The 24733-nt window shown below is 35.7% G+C and overlaps 1 protein-coding gene across 1 annotated transcript in view; it reads left to right on the plus strand.

Annotated features, from left to right (window-relative positions):
• LOC113237074 (RNA-binding protein Musashi homolog Rbp6) overlaps positions 1 to 24733 on the plus strand; it is a 671710-nt gene that overhangs the window by 312642 nt on the left and 334335 nt on the right. Inside the window, exon 5 of the mRNA XM_026473334.1 lies at positions 9664 to 9705. Coding sequence (XP_026329119.1) covers positions 9664 to 9705 — 42 coding nt within the window. The remainder of the gene's footprint in view (positions 1 to 9663; positions 9706 to 24733) is intronic.

Raw genomic sequence — 24733 nt, forward strand, 5'->3', positions numbered from 1 at the left:
TTCAATGATGTTGGTATTAAATGCAATCACGGACATCCTCACTATCGAAAATGACTATACTCGAAATTTTATTATAACGTCATATCTGTTAAATGTTCTTTATGCGGGAACATGTTTATATCGGAGATTCAAATGAATAAGTTTTATGGTAGTAAGATAGATGAATCTGCATAAGTTTATCTCGACTCCTCGATATCTTAAATATAAGTAAAAGTTTTCCCATTTATATTTGATTGAAAAGAAATATTGAAACTTATTTACTCCTCCATTCAACTTTGTTCCAAGACTCATCGATTGGAAATGTTTTCAACAAGTAGGTTACTGACTACTTTATGAAAGAAGTTTTATTAATTTAAATTGGATTTTAACAACGATGCAATTTATGAAAGTCTAAAGAATAAATAAAGAAAGAGAAAGAGACCGAGAGATAGAGAGTAGACAATGACATTGTTATATGAAAGTGTGTTTTGTTTTACAAGTAACACTTCGATAAAATATCGAGTGGCTTGATTATCTCCGTGGTCGTGTGGTTTGTACACCGGCTTTTATGGTGACGCTATTCTGGGGTCCCTGGTTTGATTCCCAGCTTGGTCAATCTAGAAAATTATCTTATATATATTATCTCGGGTCTGGTGTTTGTGGTACTATCGTTGTTTCCGATTTCGATTTATATTTATAAATACTTTATGTACTTACTTTGAGATCGGAGCAACGAATGTGATGTTGTCTAATATTTATTCATTATTATTTCTTTATTTTATTTATGTATCAAGAGAAGATATCAAATGCAAAAGTTTTATGTAAACTTTGTACGTAATGTATTTGAGCAGATTATTAAAATTTGCTTAGAATTTCAAATTTAAGAGAAGGATATTTTATAAAAATAAATTCCATCTAATATTATTTAAATGTTTATCGTTTTATTGCCCATAAATCTGCGTTAGAGTGACCTATCAAAACGACATCGTCGACGTATCCTGAACGTGACACAAATGTCTCCTCTCATCTCGGTTAAAAGGCATTTACGATCCCGCATTAATAAATCACGTCGAATTTAAAATACAGCGGGCATTTTTCGAAAAATTAAAATTTTCACTTCCACGGGAAATGTTGGAATGTTTTATGCGGTTTTATATCGGTGTCCAAAAACATTATGCATTTTGTAACCAGTTGATAAAAATTCACGCATATTTGGTGTAATCGAATTTGCAAGTATTTTGGTTAACTTTATAATTTTAACACGCTCGGAGTAGGTGAAATTGTGACTGCTATTGACTGTTATTCAGCGCGCTGGAGTATCATTAATTAATTGCGGTATAAGATCATACGAAATGTGAACACACGACTATACTTCTATCCGTTACTACCTAGTTTTGTTGTCGTAGCTTCTACGTCGTAGCTTGTAGCAAGTGCGTAGTATCCTAAAAGGTTGTGTAACCTTTAAGGATACTACGTGCGTGTGATCTATTGACTCACTTTTGAGCACAGAATAATGTTGTAACATTTTCCTCGTTTAAAATACACCTCATTTTTATAAAAAATCGCCGTCGACACCATAGGCACATAAATCCCTATCCATAGACAACCATGGCGTAACGAATTGCGTTGTTAAAGCGGTTTATGTAAGTTGCATGGGCTTTTATTTCGAGGCCAATTAAAAATTCCTTTTCCCGTTTGAGGCCCACTGGGACGGCTTTTGTCGCGGCCGGATCTGCGTAGGGCGTGATGTCTCTTAAATTTCGCAAGTGAGGCTAAACGAGACAGCGTATAAGACCTAAGTTGTATTAAGTACAGTTGGGTTTCTTAAGTGTACTATTGGGGAGAGTATATTAAGGGAATTCCGAGGATATTAACCCTAATAGGAGTAGAATATATTTTCAAGATATAATGTAATAACCAGACATAAACTTCAAGGTAATGATACACATAGAGTGAATAACACCTACCTCTGAAATCCCGGACTCGTTGTTTGTATTTTAGTGTATTTAAAAGAAAAGTTTTGTAATAATCAGCAGAAATAATTAACCTCGATATTATTGATACAAAGATAGATCTAACATTACGTTTGTAAAGAAAAATTCCTTCTATCCGACTGGAGTCGAACCAGTAATTCGTTTGCCAAACAAAAAACCTTCATAGGTTTCGTATAGGTGACGTTACGGCAAAAAAACCACTAAAACTAAAACACAAAGATCTGCAACACGCTCATAGAGAAATTCGTAAGGTCTTCTAACTCGTTCGGAGCGGGTTTGAAGAAGGATAACCCGGTTAGGCGAAAAAGTCGCTGGTTCGACTCCAGCCGGATCGAAGGATTTTCGTTTTGTTCGAATCTTGTATCAATAATAACAACAAACTAGTGGAATATTTTTATTTTATTTTTTTAAATATGAATATCATTGTAGTAAAAATATGATATTCAATAAAATGAATGATATTGTCTTGATTTTTTTCAATTATTTCTCACTTTCAGAGAGGTATTATTCACTCTATACGTTTTATGAAACTCACGAAAACTTGTTTTTCAATTCCGATATCTGGTAATAATAAATAGACACTAACTTTTATGATTAACTGCACAATACGCATCGTGTTCGAAGTAGCATCACAGATTTTTTTAGGTCATAATAAATAACTAAAACGCAGCCCAATAAATTTCCCAACTCACACGTTTTGCGAAACTGCAACAGCGACAGTAGCAGCCATTGAAAAACATAAGTAGTCGAAATCCGATGGCCAGTCGAGTTGAAAAAGCGCTTAATTAAATTCCGATGTGTATTCGTCGAATCACGTTCGCTTTTAACGCATTTAATTCGCAATGATCATAAATTCATATTGCCATCTAACACGTTCTGCGCTCTCTGGGTGAATTCGAAAATACAGAGCTATGTACTAGTCGCCGTCGTCCATGGAAATAAAATGCTTTCAAATGCAGCCATTGAAGTATGTTACCGTGCAGCTGCATGAATTTGCTGCTATTTGAATTATTGCATAACTTGTAAACACGTTTGAGACTAGTCGCGCTCGCGACACGAATTCCTTTCGTTCGTCTATAATCGATGTCTTTTACTCTTTTCGAGGAACTTTTAATATGAAAATATTTTATGTGCGTTTTGGTATGAAATAACAATTTGTGTGGTTGAATAAGGGCATGGCAAGCAGCCAAAGGATTAAGACAAGAACACTGCAGCTATACGGAAAAATAATGCGACTAAATAATTTCCTTAACGTACGATTCGTAATAAAGCCGAATAAAAACGCTCTGGATAAGAAATGTTTACATTATCATTTTCGCAGAAACATTATTGCTACGAAAACTATTTGGTCGTCTATAAACACTTTTATATGTAAAAAGCTAGTGGGAAGATTTCATAACCTTCCTTTTATCGAATAATATCTCAACTTTAAGGGAGAAAATCTAAAATCAAGAAAAATTGGAGGTAGAAAAATGACTTCACGTCTTCAGCAATCTCTTATTAAAAGAGCAGAATCCCGGGCCCGCTGTAAACACGGCTGTTACGTAAGCACTCCGTAGTTAGCGGTAACGTCTGGAGCGGTTACTCTAAACGCGCTAAGTGATTTTTATCGTCCGACGATTACCCGACAACGTTGCGAACACACATTTGTGTGCCACCACTACATAACGTGGACTCGGCGTGTTTTTGCGCCAGATTACCCGTTTAAACAAACCGGGAAAACACCAAATAAAGGGAAGTACTAACCGACGCCCGCGTTATTCTTCCGAAATTAACTCATAACGCCAAGTGCTTGAAATTTTTTTTTGGTCTGTAATCTGCTTTAATGGGCACGCGGCCAGTAGCTTTTGTAAATCGGTTGCACGCGAGTACCGCGAAACGGGAATATCTAAATAGTGCCTACATACATTTTTAATGTCATTTTAATGCCACGCTTCAGTCTGATTGTAGCAGCGATTAATGCTTCAAATGTCTCCTTGCTTGGTCTTTAAGTTCACTTGGATAGGTACCCACAAAAATACCATGTATTTTTTCAAGTTTACTTGGTAAGGGGGTATATTTTGTGTTCCTACTACATATAGACCATGTTGGAAGAAGTTTAAGTTTTTGTTCATGTTACAAAAGATTTTTTTTTCAACAAATTACGTGTTATTCTCAAACAAAGTTAAATATTATACAAGCACAATTAAAGCCCACTGCTTGAAGCGCCAGCGTAAAACATATGAAAAGAAATTAAATGTGTTTCAACAAAAAGTCTCAAGAATGAAATAAAATGATTAAAAATATGTACATACGTTAATATATTAGGCGTAGGTAGCATAAAAAAACAACGCGTCGCCTGCGGTCCCGAAGTAATAAGTTGAAGTTGAGGTCATGTCCCCCACCTGAAGAGATCGGGGGACAGGAATGCTTAATATGAAGTCCTTTACCCGCATCAGGCTCCCGAATAACATCGCCTACTTACTTAAAGTAAACATATGCAGTTTCAATTTATTTCAATTTATTTACAGACTTCATACTTTGAAATATACATTATTTAGTAGTTCCACTTACATAGCTCGATTCTATTTAAAAAAAAATCAACGTATTCAAATACCATGGGCAATTTGTAACTTACGTGATGTGAAAATATAATGCAAAGCGCGAAACTTATTTCAGCTATCACGTTGATTTAAATTTTTCCGAGAAAATAGAAAGAGTTTTAAAACTGTATTTTATATTCCAGCGATCAACAATCTGGATTTCGTATGCGAGTCTGCGAGCTAAATAATATACCAAGTATTTTGCCACCGTGTTTACGTTTGGCTGACAGGCATTCATTCTATGCACGAAAAGTTTCTCGCAGCCCTGTCAGTCGGGAGTCGGGAGCAAACTTCTCGGACATCAGGAACCACCGTAGATACAGTTGCACAATGGAATAAAGTAACATCGGAAGCTCGTTGGAGTTAATAAATAATACAGAAGCGGAGTGACATGCGCAGAGTGCAGCAGGAGCATCCTAAGTCTGTTTTGACTGCAAATATCTGCGCCGGATGGCGGTCGGTATGCCGGTCACGGATGCCGGCGGCGTTTGCTGGATGGGTCACGGGATGTATGTCAATGCCTCGGATAGCGTTGACATTTGTACTAATCAGGAAGGGATTTAGTACGTGGTTATGACAAGCTTTGTAACAAGTAAGATAGACCAGTAGATTCGGAAACAAGTAATGACAATAAGGACTAATTCGAACTATTTTTAACATAATATTTCGTGAAAACATCAATTTCACATTCCTTCAGTTTTTCTAAATTTTAACGTCATTTACGAAAGCATTGTTACGTAGAAATTAATTACTAAAATAACATCTACAGGGTTCGACGTATAGTAGGTTTAAGTATGTATATGATCAACGTTTTAAACTGGCTCGCTCGGCCGGAGTGCGTAATCTTTGTCTCGCGAGACCACCGACCACATTGTCCGGTGCCTCTGCTACCGGCTTTGTGATCGCTAAGTCCAGATATTCAGCTTAAACTCCACTTGTGTTCAATCGATTTTCTCTTTATCGATTTAAAAGATCAAGCGCTATTACAAAAGATTATAAGGAGGAACTACAAAGAAATTTACTTTTATTTTAGACCTTCAACAATTTGAAGCCAAACAAATAATACGAAAACGAAAACAATAAAGGAAGGTACCACTCAAATAAATGTAAAGCTAATTAACAAGGGTATTAAGAAAAGCGAACTATGTCGTTAAGGTCCTCGACAATTGTAGCGGACGTGAGCACAGTGAAGGAAAAGGGCGATGAATAAAACACACGTTAATAGCTGCGCGTCTAACTACACAAAGAGCCCACATTAGCACCTAACGAATAAGGTTCGGCTGATGGATAAGATTACGTCTCTTTTCTTCCGCCCGTTTATGTTTTCGGCGGCGCTGTTTAAGAGAAAGTAATATCTGACAAAGTGGTGAATATATATGTCGGCTGCACTTAGATGCGAAGCATAGGCCGAAGAAGGCCAGTGTGTCGGTTCCCACGAGGCTGCTTGTCTCGTGTTACACCGAAAAGAATCCCATTTTTTTTGTCAGAGAATTAAACGAGCGATAAAATTCTTGCGCCGTCGCATGAAAATGTGCGTTACCTGTCTTGCATATTTATGCGTGCCTTAGTAATGACGTTTGTCGGGCCTTGTCCTAGCGGAGTTTCATTACTGCTTGTCTTTGAAGCGTTAAGCAAAGCTTTACTTCGTAAACAGTCTGTGTCAAGTGTTTTCCGATCGTATCGCAACTTGTTTGCATTTTTCTCCATTGAAACAAATGCTCTATCAATTAAAATAATGCTCAATAAGAGCGTGGTTATCTCTCTACGCGGCGAAGTTGCGCCTCGTTAAGTCTTTCTCGCTGAGGTGTTCCGGAGACCCGTATTTCTATTTCTGTTCAACGAACCTTATATTAAGCCATCGCACTGTACAGAAGTACTCCACAAGCTTGTTCTAAGAATGTGGGTACATAAGTCGTCACCAAACATTAACTCTGGCTTAACTGTGCAATATCATTTATCTCGGCGTGGGTAAATATTGTTCTTAATTTAATTCAAGTTAGTTTGAGCGCATGTGGGCGACACGGCGCGGGCGAAGTGATGTAGGCGACGGCAGCGCTCGGCGGGCCACAAGTCGCACGTTGCACATCAAATATTTCAGGGGAACGGTCTGGAATATACTTGCAATAGCTCGCCCCTAATCTTGAGCCAAGTTGAGTATTGCACCTGCAGCCAAATTCGTTCCAATTAGGAGGAGTTTACAGTGCGCATTGCCGACTGAACAGCAAATGATGCGGTCCCCACTTAGCGTCGCCCGTCGACACTCACGTGTCGTCTGCACGTAAATAAATTCAGTTACCGCTTGCACTGAGTGCACGTCATTAAACTTTCTTGTCCTTAGCACCGCGCGGCGTGTGACGTTTGTTAATTATCGAGATTTTAATTGAAACTTAAGTAGGGCTTGGCTGACTACAGGTTGGTAAAGTAATGGTACGAAGAAACATTTTTATGCTTAGCAAAACACGCGATAAAACTAGTTGGTAAACTTTCACTATAAGATTTGTTTTTGTATTTTGCAATAATTGTTTCCTTACACGAGCACTTTAACATTTAGATGCAAAAATCGTGCCATTGATTTCGACTCTGCAATTATGTTTGCTGTTGAATAGCGGATAGGTAAGTTTTTGACGTGACGTCATTGTCTTTCTTAAACTATTATAATAAGACATGAATAACGACTATTGCCTATTATATAAACCAATATTCTATTCGTACGACGTAAACACTATTACGTAATATTTATTTCTCGATGGAATTATTCTATTCGACGAAATTCACTTCACAAAAATCGGTTTCCTCAAAGTAGGCTCAACGGAAAATTTAAAATAGGTCAAACCCATGTAGCGATGTGACGAATGTACTGGATTAAGGACATTTTATATTCAAACTTGTATTGCTAACACTGAATAAGAAAACAAAATTCTGCTGTAAGTCACTCACCCGTTATACCGAGCATTATTCTAGCGTCTCCTGAAACCCCGAGACATCGATACTGACTGTTTGCTTAATATAAAATTTACCGTAATCGACTTTACATCGATGCCTTCGCGGTATAAGCGAACATGCTCTTTTCGAGCTGTAGTGATATCCCACTAATGTACTTTCTCCTGCAATCTTTTCTTGCGATGACACGCTAAAACGATAAGGTTATCGATTGAATTTGAATCGTAAGGCGAATGGATTGGGGATTATTTTGGTTTGTTTTGTTAAGGTGGAGTTAGGATAATTTGACGTTAAAAAGCGGTGATGTCAATCTTTACCGCGAGGGAAGTTGTAGGGAGGGGGAGGTCGAAAGAGGGTGCGCCGCGGCGTCGATTGTAATCACGCAAATGGCTCATATCAAAATGTCACATTCGTATCGATATTTTGCTGTCATTTTTGCGCATGAGTATCTAGTTTATTCTGCAATTTATTCATTTTTAAGTATCTCTATACTTTAAATGATTTTATATGTATTTCTTTCCTGATTTTATCAAATTAGATGGTTAGTTAACCCAGCTTTATTTTGATCTCTGGATGTTCCAAGAAAAATATGTAAGATATCCTAAACATTCAAGTGCTATACTTACATCAAAACAAAATTAAATTAAATTATTAAGTGAAACGATAATGCAAATGTTATACTATATACATATAGTATTATAATATTTTTTCGCTTTGTCAGTGTTTTTTTTTTTGTTGTGTTATTTTATAAAAGTAACAAAAGTCGACGATAATACCAACAAGTCATAATAATAAAAATCCGGAAGTCAAAACGTATAAAGCACTCTTTTGGAAGAGTTTCGTTTTATTTTTCTATCGGCCCAGGCTGCCGGCTAGCCACTGACTGCGATCGCCTCCATTAAAATAACTCGTTAAAATTTATCATCGACCCGCTTAATCGCTTTAGCGCCACCATCTGGGGTTTTATGATTTTTCTGCTTGCTCTGTATACTTTCGTGGTCATTTTATAACGTTTACAAAATTGCTTGCGTGAAGCGGTTAAAAGGTTTCAGAAAAACAATTTTATAAAACACCTTTTTGCTTACCGATTTCATTTCCACCTCGAGCGATTGTTCCGAACCGCTTCTAATTATAATAAAATTATTGTAACGAAAAATTAAATTTCCTTTAGAGAAAATCCAATTTAATCAAATTATGTCGGATTTTCTGCTGCTGCGGTAGTCTGTAGCGCACTCAAAAGATAATTAAATAATTAAGAATGTATGAATGACGCTGTAAAGTCGTTTCCCTGATATTGTAATAATGCAGTCCTCTTGGGCAAAATCTTTTGAATTATTCTCTCGCGGCGGTTTCGTAATTACGTGGCAGTGATGTCTACTGCTCGTGCATCTACAGTATTCAACACTAAAAAGACATTTTAGAAATTTATTACAATTTACTTCCGAATGTATTCAGCGAGTTAAAAGGGGCAATTAAACAAAAACACTTCACCTAATTTTAGACTCAATTCACTTGTCTGTTTGTGCTAAATTCGTTATGACGTAGGAATTCGCAAGCCTTGTTTTACTTGCTCTCTATCCTTGTCATTCCTTTTTACTAAATCCACCAAGTCCCGTGCAAAAAATTGAAAATGTTTCTACGGAGTGTGGAAATCCTTCTTCAAAAACGGTAACACGAATGGAAATGAAACATTTTACGTCTAAAAATGTCAAAGGTAGCTTCTTTGGGTTTAAATTTTGCGTTTATAGCGGTCACCACGCGTCGGGGCAAAAACAAAAAGACCAGGAGCGACCGTTCACTGCCGGGAGAAAATCTCAGGGCTTAAACAGTGCCACGTATGAAATAGTGGCGCTCGGTTACATGAAAAAGACGAGAGGCGAAATCGAGTGACAGCACCACGGTGCAGGATTTTCAGTCCGATGCTTTTTTGCAGCCGGGGGTTTTAGGGCTGGACAGTGGAACACGGCAACGAAGCGAATTTATCGCGCCCGCTTTCCCGCTCGACGTGCGGTCCCTGATTAGTTGGCCCTGCGCTTCTCTCGTAGAATTTTTAAGCAAAAGTTGCTCCAAACAGTTGATCGCCTACTATTCTCCCTGGTTTTACCTACCTTATTGCTAACGAACGTTGTAGCTTCACGGTTATTTTAATAGTTCTGTTTTCATTTCAGATTGATCCCAAAGTGGCCTTTCCCAGAAGAGCACATCCGAAGGTAAGCCTTAGATAACATTCACTGGGCTGCGGTTAGACATAAATTGAAATATAAACCAGGATTTATAATAAACTCATTCCAACAATTAAATGCTGCAGGTTAGGGAGCTAGTACAGTTAAGTTACGACATATTGTGAGTGTAAAGGCTTGTTTATTTTCAAACATTTACACAAAATATTATTTTAGGCTGGACATAACTCCCTTTTGCCATTAAGATGTTGGCTCATGATGCATAAATAACTAAGGGCTAATAATTTAGTATGCGGGTTGTGATCCTCAGGCCGTCCGTTTCTAGATAGCCGTCTGATTGAATCGCATAACAACGTATTTAGTTCCTACCATTGTAACTGTATAATTTATACAGGATATGTACATTTAATTAGCTTCAACAAAAAGGTTTTTTTGTATTAAACTGCCTTATAGCTCTTACTTCAATTAGCATTGGAAACAAAAATCAACGTATGAAGTTGTTGTTTTAACGACGATAATAATTTAAGAGGTTTTAAGCTGATTTAAAATAACACTGTATTGAAATTTGAATGATTGATGGTGCTTGTAAGAGCCCTGAAATGTTGGTTAGTTTGAAAAAATAAATATACGCGGTTTGGATCGGTAAAAAAAGTTTCTTTTCCTGTGTAACATTCGCGAAAACCTAAGATATCGACTTGTACCCTACCTACTGCTTCTATCAATGTGAAAGTTTTTAAAATCTTTTTTTCTTCATGAACTTTTAATCTACAACAGTCTCAATGTACAACTCCGCCAGGTGCCGTAACGAAATTTACTTTTACATCGACAGATTTTAATGATACTACTTTATTATAGAAAATACATAGTAGAAGATTTATATTTCTCTGTCTTGTTCATCGGAATTTAAAATCTCACAAAATTTTTGTAGAACAAAGTCGAAATTCTCTAAACTAGTTGGTTTTGTAGCCTCGGCAAAATGTGAGTTATCACTGGTGGGGGGGTAGCCGCATTTAATGTAAATTGGCGTTGGCCTCCCGACCGCATCCCGCATCGCAACGTTTTTACATTCAAGTAGCTGATACTTGAGGTTTTATTCCACAGCTAGTTGGAACTCTCTCGCTTTTGTATTTCGGCTGTTGAATAGCAAAGTGTAGTCAATTGATAATTTAGGTGCATTGAGCGGTGTAGAGAGGATTTCTCGAAATTTATGTAGCTAGTGCGCGGGATACGCGGGATTATCTCATTGAATAGTTAAATCCAATATATTACTAGTTTTCATTATAATGTAAGTTTTGTGATGCTATATCAACGTGAATAATAACAATATTGCATACAAATGACTTAAGACTATAGAGTTTATTAACGTAAGAAAGCCTTATGCAAACAATGAAATTACACAAATTTTTGTGTCAGTATTTAACGTTGTTTTGAATTAGATTATTCGAAAATCACAAAAAAATTCGCGGAAAGAGTCGGCACGCTAGCTCCTTCTTTTATATGGATATTAAACGTGATGGATGGTTTTAAAACATCAGGTTATATTACTCTATCCGGGCAGCCAGTGCGGTGTTGCGTGGCCGGTCAAAGGGGATGCCGGCTATGCGAATTACATGAATGCATTAAGGGAGCACTGCCTCGTACATGTTACACTGTAATGCTCACGAATAAATTTAGAACGTGTTCCTTCATCATAGCACTCCAAATGGAAACTATGTAGGTATGTAAATTTTGACGTTCTCTATAGATCCTCCGCCGATAGCAAGAAGCATTGTAAAGCGATCTGCCACATGGTAAGCTCTAGCAAGGCGATTCAATTTGATAAATCAGAAACGAAACAAAGTTTACATTCACAACAACTGTTCGTTGACACAAACAATTTCTCAACAACGGAGATAAAAAGTTCTTTGTTCGCCTAATTAATTGCGATGATAAACGACGCACAAAATCGGATGATTTTGTCAGTACTTGCGGGGGAGAAATTCAAATTTCTGATTATCGTTTGTCGCCGTTCCTGCTTTCCCTTCTTAGGCAAACAATGGAAAAAGGGGACACCGCTCTCCAGGCGCAAGCTAAGAACAAAACAAACGAATTTTTAATATCGTCTTTATCGATAATTGAGACTCTCGCGAAAACCTCTTATTTTGAAAACTTTTAGAGACTGTGAAAGAGGAATCGTGAAAGAAAATGGAATTGGAAGAAAAAACTTTTTTCATCTTCTTTGTTTGACATTGACAGTCACAAAACTTTGTATTTTCACAGTGGATCTATTTAATTTAGAATTGATTTGGCGAATTTAATTGTCTCGCATCTGGCAAGTTCAAGAGTCATTTCCTTGGAATATTTTTTTTTACTTCTTATGCTTACTTTTCTATCTATCTACCAACGCCTAATACAAACCTACATAGCGATAAGTCATAGTTTAATTTGGATTGCGGAGTTCTGTCGCGTAGATTAGCATCAGAGATTGCGCTGCATCGCGTATTGCATTCTTGCTCTTGGTCATAAATAACATGTATCTGGATTACACGTATAGTTTCTTGCAAGTGAATGGCTGGCTGCTCGGGGAGCGGGATGCCGGGGAACAAAGGCTAATATGTCATCGAGGCCAAGTTAATTGACGCGGTTTCCGTACCGACGCGGCGGAACGCAGACGTCAGCGTTTCCTCCGCTTACATATTTATATGGAGCAACTGCGCTGACTTGCCCACCATGAAATTATATCTATTTGATTTAATTTTCGCAAAAGCTTCACTTTGCTTCATTTCTTCGAACTTTGTAGGTATTAGCTGTAACTTCTGCATTTTATTCGTTTTGCTGTGTTTGTATAGTCATTATAAATGCAGTATTTGAAATGCAAAAAATTAACCATGGTCAACGTTTCTTAGTTTTTTGTTTTCTCTAAAGTTATTAAGCTTCCGTAGGATTTTAAACTACATTCAAGTACCTATTTAACTCTAGATACTTCAAAAGAGTCGGTCGTATTATTTTCAATATTAAGGCTAGATTACCACTAGGAACGTTTGCAGAAAGTTAACTCACAGTAATTTCAATTAAAAAGCCTTAATCAAGCCCGAAACGTTCGCCAAAATCGGTGGCATTTATAATCACCGTGGCGTGAGTTTATACTCTTTAATGGACTTTGCAGAAGTAGTTCCAACTCTCCTTACCGCTAAGATATTTAAGGAAAAACTACCCGGCACCTACCGCAGTAAGTGGCAAAGTTGCAGAAGTATGGCAGACATGGAGGCACGGCGGCGCAGAGTGGCGAACAGCGTGTCGTGGCGCGCCAACCGGGCCCAAGCCCACTTGGCGCGATTTAACGTGTTTCATTAAACGTTTTGTCGGTGTAATCGCAAGTAATTTAAGTGAAGAGAGCGGAGCTTCCGACTTTGTAAGTATTTTGTGTTTTCTTTTTTAATTACTTCGTTTTAACTTTGTTGTCGGGCTTTTAAAAGCTGACTGACAGCCAAATAACAAAGTTCTTTATAACTATTTAGGGAGGTTTTAATGAAATTGTAGGCTTTTTATGTGATTCTGCCTGGTTGAATTGGATTCGCTGCATTGCAAGACACAATTGCTGTACAGCTCAGTTCCTACTTACACATCTCTTTTGAAACAACCTTTAAGTAAAATGTAATGCGTATAATACGTAAAGGTCATAACCGACTTTACTGTTAGTTCTACGAATTTGCCATAAGTGGTCTTATTTCGTTTAAGAACCACCATTCTCGACGTACCAGGCTGTGACATAATACCCTAAGATTCGCTCGTTTTCCATTACCATTTTTATTCCATCAAGTAAGCATATAAATTCAAACCGTAATCTCATTGATATTATTCTTATTATCATTATTACTGTCTTCAAAACTTACAATGCCGAATGCCAAACAGTATGTAGTAAGAGAGCGTTGTGGTACGAGAGATCATGTAGTGACAAGGATAGAGAGAGGGATGCTTCGATGGTTTGGTCATGTAAAAAGAATAGATGTTGGTAGATGGACGGCACAAATTTATAGAACGAATGTAGATGGAAGCGTTGGGAGAGGTAGACCTTGGCGAACATATCTCAATCAGATTGAGGATGTCCTTAAAAAAGGCCGGGTTAAAAGTACCAAGAATAAACAGGCATGTATGAAGAGATTGATGGAGTGAAGGGGGCGAAGGAGGTTTGTCTAAGCGTAGCAAGTGGAGGTCCATAGTCTCTACCTACCCGGTTGGAAGACAGGCGTGATGATACGTATGTGTGTGTAAAACCTACTTATTATCGCTGTGTATAACCGCAAATGTTGTAAGAACATCGCTGCAGCGCTTCAAACCGCAGCGTACGCTAGTTATAATCAACGCCCGTACATAAGTCACTCGCTACATCTGTTTCATCATTCCCCAGCGTACTCACCTTTATTACGTGGTTCTGCGATAAATTATTCCTAATATAACATTTATAGCACTTTTTAAAAATGGAGCCAGTGCTGGCTAAGTGTGTTTTTAATCAACGAATATATGATATGGAAAAAGTTTCCTTAAGGCAATTATAATACATTAAATGTTCATTTAAAAAAATATAAATAGGAACGACACGTTCTTGTCAAGCGTTGAAAACTAATGAAGCTATTATTGCAAAACAGCCGAGAGAAGCCAACTTTCCATTTTACTTGACGATACAAAAACGTTCGCCCTTTAATACTTTTGCAATCGCCCCACGATCGGGAGTCAAGAACACGGCCTTGTCGAAAGTTCACCGTCGTCGGACGGGGAACATACTCGCGAAGAAATTGCATTTAATCATGTTGAAACCTCGTAACTTTACTCTGCCTCATATATTTTATGAATTCCTAACGTACTTCTTGTCAACAATTACTTAACTTCTTTCGTAACGTATGAAGATTTTTGTAAGTCGCATTTATTATGAAATATTTTTGTAAAGGAGAGCGTGCATTATCTTTTTATTGTTTGAAGAGTTTTTTGGGTTGAAAGATGGGTACCATGTAGAGTTGGCTATAGACACAAAAGATGTAGGATACGTTTATTATAGTCTATGCTTTTTTTAATAGTGCCAGACAATGCTGGTCTTTAAGAATCCATTAAGGATTTCTCCACACGGCGTTCATAAAAAACGTTTTCGTAATAAATGCAATAACTGTAACCCATCACTGCTGAGATTAATATCGTACTGTAATAGTATCTTGCGACTAAAACCACGAGGAAAGTTTCAATTTATGTATATAAGTCTAGAATGAAATATCGGAATGAATGTTTCTTTTACCGAAGGGGTTGATTCTTTTTGCTCCACTGTTCGTAATCAGGGGCTAGTGCATACTCTTTATTGAGATTGAGTTTTGTTTGTCCGCGACGTCGTAGCAACTTTTAATTAATACCTGCGTCTGCTCGAGGCAGGATCAATACTGCCGCGTTTTTCTATACTTTGTTATGAACATGTATTGAAACGGAAAGTTGTGCCAGAGATTTGATTTCCGGAAATAAGTATTATGTTCCCGTTTTTAACTATTGTCCTTTGTAACCTTAAAAAAAAGAAGGCTATAAAATCCTTAATTGTTTGAGGCATTCAAAAGTTACGTAATACGCGTATCTGTTATTTTTTATTGGTTTTTAGTGACAGGAAAGTTAATGATAGCAAACATAAGAAATAAATATCATTAATTCATTCGTTCTTTAATTAATTTATTTATTCATCGTGTCATGGAATTTTGTTTCCAAAATGCGCAGTACATGGGCTTTCTCAAATTTCCACTGACTCAGATACTGACTACCAGACCGCGAGGATCCTAGCCATAAATTCCTGAGATTTATATTATCTATTATGTATCTAATTAGCCATGTGACAATAGTTGAGTGACTCCTTTTACATACGCCACAGCCGCACACTGTGTTGTATTTCATGTTTGCTTTGATGCTGTGTATAATTTAAATTTTGTTTAATTTTTTTTTTATTTTATTTTTGTCTTTATTTAGCTTTATTTTTTTTTATTTTATTGTAATTATTGCACGAAAAGAGCCGATTGGCAAATCCTATCACCACGATGGTAAGCATTATTGTACGCTTGCCATCGATACGGTAAGAAGAAGAATCTAATTATTTGGTATCTTAATAAGGAAATGTCACTGTATGTATGTTTATACACACAATCAGTCGGCTGTATGTATGTTTATGAATGAATGTGTGCCTGGTGGTAAGCTACACGCCTGTCCATAACAGTTGCAGTGCCACTCAGAGCTTTAAATATCGCAAAGATTTGAGGAGCACTGCTACTGCGCTCGTCACCCTGAGACGTAAGTTGACAAAGTCCCATGTGCTTGTAATTTCACCAGTACCATTACCCTTCAAAACCAGAACGCAGATAATGGTCACATTACTCCTAGGCAGTAGAAATAGGTAAGGCGGCGGTACTTTCGTGGACGAACTCTTTCACAAGGAGCTCTACTGCTACTAATTGTTTGCCCATATTTATCGCCTGACGTATTTTCGAATTTCTTTTAAGTGTCGTTACTCGCTGCCCATGTATCCGTACCCTTTAGTTTTCACACCCAACTGACGCAAAATGTATAATCACGTCCTCCTAAATAATAGCAATATTAATTAATAACTTGAAAGTCAACACCCTTCACCCGTTCATTAGTTTGAACAGAGACATATGAGAATATCAATCATTAGTTTCCTTATCGCTTCCATACACTACGTCACTTACGTTGCGTCATCTCATGTTAGTGATAATAAAGTCTATGTTTTTGCGGGTTTAAACATACACATATACAATACAAAAAAAAACACTAAACCAAAATATACAGACAAATAAAAGATAAAAGATGAAGGACAGGCGGATTTGTTTGTAAAAATAATACGTACACTTAATATGGAGAAAGAAAGACCATCTAAATGATTTAAGTTTATTATACCGCCTTTTTCTTTTTTTAATTTATTTTTTTATTAATTAATTAATTAATTTATTTATTTATTGCATATCACACATGAAGCTTACAGGTAGTACTTACAATATAGGGCAGTTAATATGTGACGCCCTGCAAGGGCACAGCAACTGTGGAAGACAGTCTCACATTGACATTATTAATACAGCAATTTACGAGTAATTAATTTATATATAATACAATTTATACGTTATGAGTTATAAATAAAATATTAGAACTAAATAATCATTTTATCAATTCGTCAAACGATAAACATCTTTCTAATTGTATTAAATAACATATGTCAATTAAACATTATAGGTAAATTGAATCTTTAATTAATTATTTTAAATGTAAAGTCATTGTAGCAAATCGTCAAAAAATTCTTTTAAATTATAATAGCATTTACGAATAAGGAATATTTTTAATACTTTGCAAAACTCTGTAAATTTTTGGAGATTTTTAATACTATTAGGGATATGATTATAAATTTTTATTAACATAGTGTGTGGGCCAGACGCAACTATTTTCATGTTGGAGAAGGGGATTTTAAGTTTGTTCATGTTACGGTCATTTCTTTTATTATTCTCTAGAGGTGAATAGAATTGGGGATGTTTTCTAATGAATTTACGCGATTCCAGAATGTAGATGGAAGTAAGTGTAAGAATTTGATTTTTAACAAAATAGGGGCGACAAGATTCTATTTGTTTAATGTTGGTTATTATTCTTACACACTTCTTTTGTAGTATGATACTTCATTTATCCCACAAGAATTCCCCCACAAAATGATACCATACGACAATACCGAGTATGCAAATGCATAGTAAGAAGTAAGGGCACTCTTAGAGTCCGTTACACGTTTGAGATGCAAAAGTCCATAAATAAATGAGTTTAATTTGTTAACTACTTTTTGTATGTGTTGTTTCCAATTTAAATTTGTATCCAAATTAATTCCCAGTAGTGAAGCCGAGTTTACCGTTTCTAGCTCAACATTATTGTACTTATATGATATTTGCAGTGCAGTTTTTTGATGTGGTCTAAATTGGATAATTTTTGTTTTATTTAGGTTAAGTTCCAAATTATGCAAATTTAGCCAGTTTACAATTTTATCCAGATTTAAATTTAATTTTGTTTCTAAATCTGTACTATTAAAGCATGGGATTAAGACGGAGATGTCATCAGCAAAAAGAACACAAGAGTCGTCTAGAATATTTGGAAGATTATTTATGTAGATAAGGAACAGAATGCATCCCAAAACGCTACCCTGTGGAATAGAGCCAGTTACAGCAACTCTATCAGATCTAATTTGTGTGATTTTTCCAGTTTCGAAATTGGTGTTTTCTATTTCTACATATTGAAAGCGGTTATTCAGGTATGAACTGAACCAATTGTGGGCTACTCCCCTAATTCCTGCCTGATATAATTTATGTAGAAACGTCTCAAAACATACTCTTTCATAGGCTTTACTCATATCGAGTAGGAGACCGACAGCAAATTTTTTGTTGGCAATTTCCAGTAATATATTTTTTACATATTTATAAATAGCTAAAGAAGTCGAATGATTCTTTCTAAATCCGTTTTGGTTTTCATGCAAAATTTTAAATTTTTCAAAAAAGTATATATACGGTTTTTTATAATCGATTCGAATATTTTTGCCGAGGTTGGTAGTAGGGCAATAGGGCGATAATTATTTATATCAGTAGTTGCTCCCTTTTTATGAATGGGTTTTATAACTGATATTTTGAAGGCGTCGGGGAAAACTCCCTCAGAGAAAGATTGATTTACAAGTGTAGTGTAAGGAACTGTTAATATGTTAGTGTTAATAAGTGGGATTGTATTGTGTTGATGTTGCATACGGAATAACGTATCGTGATTTTTGTTAAAGATAAGCCGATTGGGAAATTGCACTGGTTGAATAAGAGAATTTTTAAAAAGTTACTAACCATCGGGTATATGATGATGGGATACAAAAGGTTACCGTCATCAGCTGACATGCATCTACTGCTTGACTAAATCTCCCCCTGAGCACCAGCTCACTCGGTTCTGTACCATCCACATCCACCCATTGTCGGCCATCTTGCCGCAGGGCGTCCTAGACTACGTTTGCCTTCATGTGGTCGTCCTAGATAAGTGTGTTCCATCGGCCGTCAGCGCTACAGCAGACACGTCCGGCTCACATTTTGCGAGCTATGTCGGTCCCTTTAGTTATTACAAAAGGTTGTATACCACTTTTGTGATGTTAAATGAAATTTAAAGCTCTTGAGTAGCACTGTAACTGTTATGAACAGTTTACAATCAGCCGCACGACTTGTTTGTTCCATCACTTGATATTATAAAAAAAACATTGTCTATCATTTCGAGTTCTTAGGTTTTCGCGATTGTTACACATAGGAAATGAAACTGTAAAGGGCCCAAAACGTCGGTTTGTTTGAAAAAACAAATATACGCGATTTAAATCCGGAAAAATAGTTTCATTTCCTATTGTCTATCACCCTTTATGAGAGAGACCAATCAGTGTTTGCGATTTTTATAGTTCGGTTTAGAATTAGAAAAAAACAACAGAAACAATTTTTTTACTCAGCGGCAGAAGTCGTTTAGCACTGGTTTTCAGCCTTGCTCTTAAAGTGCAAGTTTTTAAAATATATAAAAATATAATAATATGTAAAAATATAAAGTTTTCTATTGAAATTCGAGTAAAAGAAATGTAATAATTACATACATTTTGTCAATATGTTCCAGAATTTCGTTTCACGCTATTTATTAAATTGATTTGTTACAAAATGACGAGATGAAGTAGCGCCTGTTAAAAGATCCGAATTTTTCTACTGTTTAATACTAAAAAAATGATGTATGGAATAAATGTTGACCACGTCCAAGTATCGTGATGAACCCTGCATGTCGAATAAGGTTCATAACCAACCCCAACTCGCATTAGCGGACTATGGCCTAATAACCTCGCCTAAGAGGGGATCAGTGCCTAATAGTGGAACGTATAAATGGGATGATGGTGGTGATGTCCAACTTTGTAGTTTTTACATGATTACTATGTACCAGAGGCCACAATAAGGTTCTCAATAAAAGATAGACCTGCTGAATCTGCAGAACATTTTTTCATGCTTTCCGTAGCGATATGTCATAACAGTGCCTCACTAAATCAACCTGAGAGAACGCATTGCGGGTTAAACAGTATGCCAGCTTTCAAAATCCCCTAAAGTTCTAATTCCACTAATTGACGGGCATGTGAATTTATTATTTGGCATTCACTGTTCCCATTTTAGAGATGTGGTAAAACATTACGCACTCTTGTTTTTACTCCGGATGTAGGTGTAAACTGGATTTTGAAATGGCTGAGGTTTTACGACTGCGCATGCTCACGACCGTTACTTTTCAACCCAAAATTCCTAACCGCGAATTTAATATTTAATCTCACCCTTGTCTAGAACATTTACCAGCGGTCAGTATATCCCAAAATACGTATACAGTGGGATGTTTCGGTACTTTCTGCTTCTCGTATTTTAACCTCAATAAATGGAGTTCAAATTTTGCAGTACTCAGAGTCGATTTCTGTAATAAATTACTGTTACTTTTATTGATTAATGAAACGAATATCATCTGAAATTTTCTATTTGAACATTCAGAGTCTAATTACTAATATAGTTAAATTTTTATTGAATTGATATTCAGTTCTTTTTTGTGAAATTACTCCATTCGTTTGTTAAATTATTAATGCAAAGATTGAACACTTAGAAAAAAATTCCTGCGATCCGGTCGGATTCGAACCGACGTCTCCTAGCAAACCGTGCCAGATGCTTAGTGCACAACTTTCATTATAAATTATAACATACTATAATATAGTTGTTGTTGAGTATGCAAATTCCACATTGACTTTCAAACACTTAGATAATATGCATGAACTGTGTTTGATTTAGAACTGCATATAACTTGTCTATTTACAAAGACTAGTTAGATCATATTAGTTTAAGATTATTTAGCTTATTCAGATATACTTTAAAATGATAGAAGAATCCATCATCTAAAATATGCAGACGGGACTTGCGACACTACGCCTCAGGTGACAATTTTAAGCTCTGAGTGGCACTATAAGTGTTATTGATAGTGTTATGATTTATGTACACCATAAGCAATTCAAGTTCCTAGAACAACCTCCGCTTTTCACAAGAGGACCATACATTGGTTAGGTACAGTTTTTTAATCACTGACCACTTGACGGGCCCTGTGATGGATGGCGACCGGTGCTCGGGTCACGTTTTGTCATTTTGTTAATACTTAAATTGGCCACGAGTGACGCGAGCGGAAAGTATTAAAGCCATAGTTTCTATAAATAATGGTTATACTCATTTGTTTTATTTTTGTGCAAATACTTGAAAATGGGAATAAACGCGATTAACCAATTTAATATGTATTTTATAATTTCCAATTATAAGCTGTTTCTTATTTTAATTATAAAAACAATTCCTTAATTGCCTTAATTGCTTGCTTGCTCAGTTTCTATAACCTAAGACAAAGAAAATTTTTACTGAGCGTCAGAAGTCGTTGAGCACTGGTTTTCAGCCTTGCCCTTATATTATTTTTGTTTGTAGTATTTCATATACAAAAAAATCAAATGTTGCAAATATTCGTCTTGTCGATTTAAGCATATCAGGTTGTTGTATACCTCGTTCCCAGTTTGACATTAGGCAGAGATGGCAAACATTTTCACAAATATTTACCAAGACTTTTTTACATGTATAACCCATATATTTTAAATGTTTTGTACGTCTATCTTCATATTTTTACCCTTTTCTGTACGTGTATTAGGTATGTTACATTCCTTCAAATAGAAAAAAATCCTAAAAAATAGTCCACGCATGTTTCAAAATACTACATACTTTCCCCTAAAAAGCTTACAGGGATAAAATCCCGTCATTTACAAAATTACTTCAGACCATCAACTTGAAAACGCATAATTCTAAGATCTCATCCGCACTACAATTCCAAGGGACTGGCCTGCATAAATACCTCCATAACGCCGCCTTTTCGTTTACAAGCCCCTAAAAGACGTGGCATTTGATATGTATGAACAACTGTGTTACATTTAGGAGACTCTACTCTTTTATCTCGCATAAACTAATAAAAATGAAACGTTTTTTTTTTATTTGCACTACATAATTTATAAACATTAATGGCAGGATTTGAAAATAGAATTGATACTCTAATATTATGTTTATTGAGTATCACGACGTTTTACTACCATGATATTCAATTATTTTTGTGAAATTACTCCACTAGTTTGTTATAATTATTAATTAAAAGATCAAACACATAGAAAAAATTCCTTCGATCCGGCTGGAATCGGACACTAAGCCATACCGAGGCTATCGCTCAAATGGGCTACGGAAGGAGTCAACGGATCTATAAATTTCTCTATGTGCTTGTTGGTCTTTGTGACAAATCTATGAAAGTTTTCCTTTGACATTCGTTGAAATATAAAATGGCATTATTTATGACGTCATAACTTTGTGGCGCCATGCAAAGTACATATTAAGTATTGTTTTGCTAAAAAAGAACAAAGAATCCTCATACTCACTTTCGTGTTAGTCGCATTATTGAAATAGACACAGACATACTTTTATTGGTACAACACAAAACCACACAAAAACAGTTTAGATACAAATAATTATTTGACGTATAATTACAACTAAATTAAAGTAAACATGCAAGTTATCTACTTGCATTTACTTACATAATATCTATTTCAATACACTTAAACTACAATAAAATAATATCAATTTCATTTTGATAGATACAAAATGATCTTGTTAGTGATTAATAATATTATTATCGATGGTTGAGATGTAAAAGGGGTTAAGCGATAGGTTATAAATGATTAGTAAGATTTGTGGATGATATTGGGAAATCTGTCAGAAATGCATTTTATGAAAAAATTTGACAGGATCTGGAGGACATTTTCAGCCTAAATATCGGGTGACGTTTTGGTAAAGTTATAGACACATCAGGCTTGTTAACTTATGTCTTAGAGTGATGGGCGCAGTGGTAGTGCCTTTTTTAACAAAACAACTGACATCAAAAGTTCGTGGAATTACATCTATTTGCCAAGTTTTATTGAAATTGGTTATCGGTAAATGCGCGAAATCGGATTCATACCCTAGTTTGCAACCCTCAGAGGTGTAATATTTTCTTGAAATTTAAATATGACCAATACTGAGTATTTTCTTCCCAACAAAAAAAATCATCAAAATTGGTTCACAAATGCCGTTATAATGCCGAGTTATCGCGTAAGATACATGTAAAAAAATGCAGTCGAACTGAGAACCTCCCTTTTTGTTGAAGTCGTATAAAATCTTTGTGAAGTTTGTGACGCTGTCTTTCAGACTATTATCAAAATACTACGCAATTTTCATATTTACCCTACACGTCTATTTATCACTCTCTAGGAAGGTACATAATGTATATATGTAGCTATGTATTTCAAAACATATTAGCGGAGTAAGTTGGCCAACCCTGTCCGGTTGGGTTAATGGGGTGTCATGGCAAATGATGGCTTTAAACTCGCTAGGATCACTCCACCTGATATTAACAACAACTTGGAATATGCTTCCGTGTTATACAGAATTTTAGTTCAAATTTAAACTTTGTCGAGTTAAAATTATTTTTCATACGTCTGTAAATCATCAGTTCAATGAAATGAAATACAGTTGATTTATTTATGAAATAAGAATTATAAATCAGTATGGAGAACACTGTCCATTTTAGCCATGCAACGTCGTAACATTCTTACACGATAGGATATTAATATAATTCATCTTAAATCATAGAATTTTTAAAGTTGTGAGAACTTATTAATTATTCTTATAAATTATTCTTGAAAGTTGTATCTTTGGAATGTTAGGTTTATTGGTACAAAGATCGAACAACCAGAAAGAAACAAATCTTCCATCCAACAACTACAAACTAGTTGGACAAAAAAAAAATACAAATATCATTGTAGTAAAAACGACATGATATTCAATAAAATAAATAATAAAACAGACATTTATTAAAGCCCGAAAAATAAATTAAAATGAGCCAATTTAAAATATAAATATTACTGCGTTATTTACATGCTACGGAATTTTGTTTTCGTCCAAATAAAAATACGGAAACAACCGAATAAAATATGTATTGAAAGTTCCGAAAAATCTTGCTGACATGATACTACTCTACCAACTTAATAAATATATGACCGAAAATTATTGTAAATAATTTTTATCATAAATCACCAATAACAAATTTAAAAGCGACCTCATATATGTAGTTCAAAAACTTTGGTGCTTGTTAAACTATACTGTCATACGGAAATGTTAGTCCACAGATTCATAGGAGTGACAACATAGGAAACTTTTAAGAAATATCAATATTTACTTGTAATCAGGCATTATATTAGAATAGTGAGGAGTGTTTTATTAGACAATAAGTTGAAATATACAGGTAAGGTACAATAAAAGCTTAAATACTAGAAAGGAAAACTAGAATTAAATTATATGAATAAAATAGGGTCCAAGATGCTGGCAGCGTTGCATGGCTATGCTAATGCGTTGGGCAAAGTAGCCAGCTCTTGGGTTTCCCAGACAGTCTATTGATTTTTTGAATAACATTTTGTACAGATGAAGGACCTCACTGGACCCCACCACCACTTTGACCCCACGGGCCAAGTCAACTAGTTACATATTGAAAAAAAATCTTACAATGATATGACTTGACACTAAATGGATGGGGGCGGTTGAATGATTTCTACGTTCATCCAAAAGACATAACTACGAAATCTTACCGCGTTCATGGTCAAAGTTTGATAAAAAAAATGCCGAGATGGCGTCGCATTTAAAGCTCGCACTAAGCGTCGCCGTCACAGGACGAGCGGTAGTAGTTGTTTTCATTAAATCTATAACCAATAATATAAATTAAGCTAGTTCCGACGGTGTGCTAAAAACTTTTTTATAAAAAAAAATGTATTTTGGCAGTTAGTATTTCTTTTGGAAGTTTAATGTTTTATTGGGAAGTTTAGTTTTCAAAGAATTGTAATTTGAACAATCTCTTGATTGTGTGCTAAGTATGGTTACTTTTGTTATATTTTATTTTA

Source organism: Hyposmocoma kahamanoa, unplaced genomic scaffold, assembly GCF_003589595.1.
Source record: "Hyposmocoma kahamanoa isolate Upper Pololo Valley unplaced genomic scaffold, ASM358959v1 93, whole genome shotgun sequence".
NCBI classification, from domain to species: Eukaryota; Metazoa; Arthropoda; class Insecta; order Lepidoptera; family Cosmopterigidae; genus Hyposmocoma; species Hyposmocoma kahamanoa.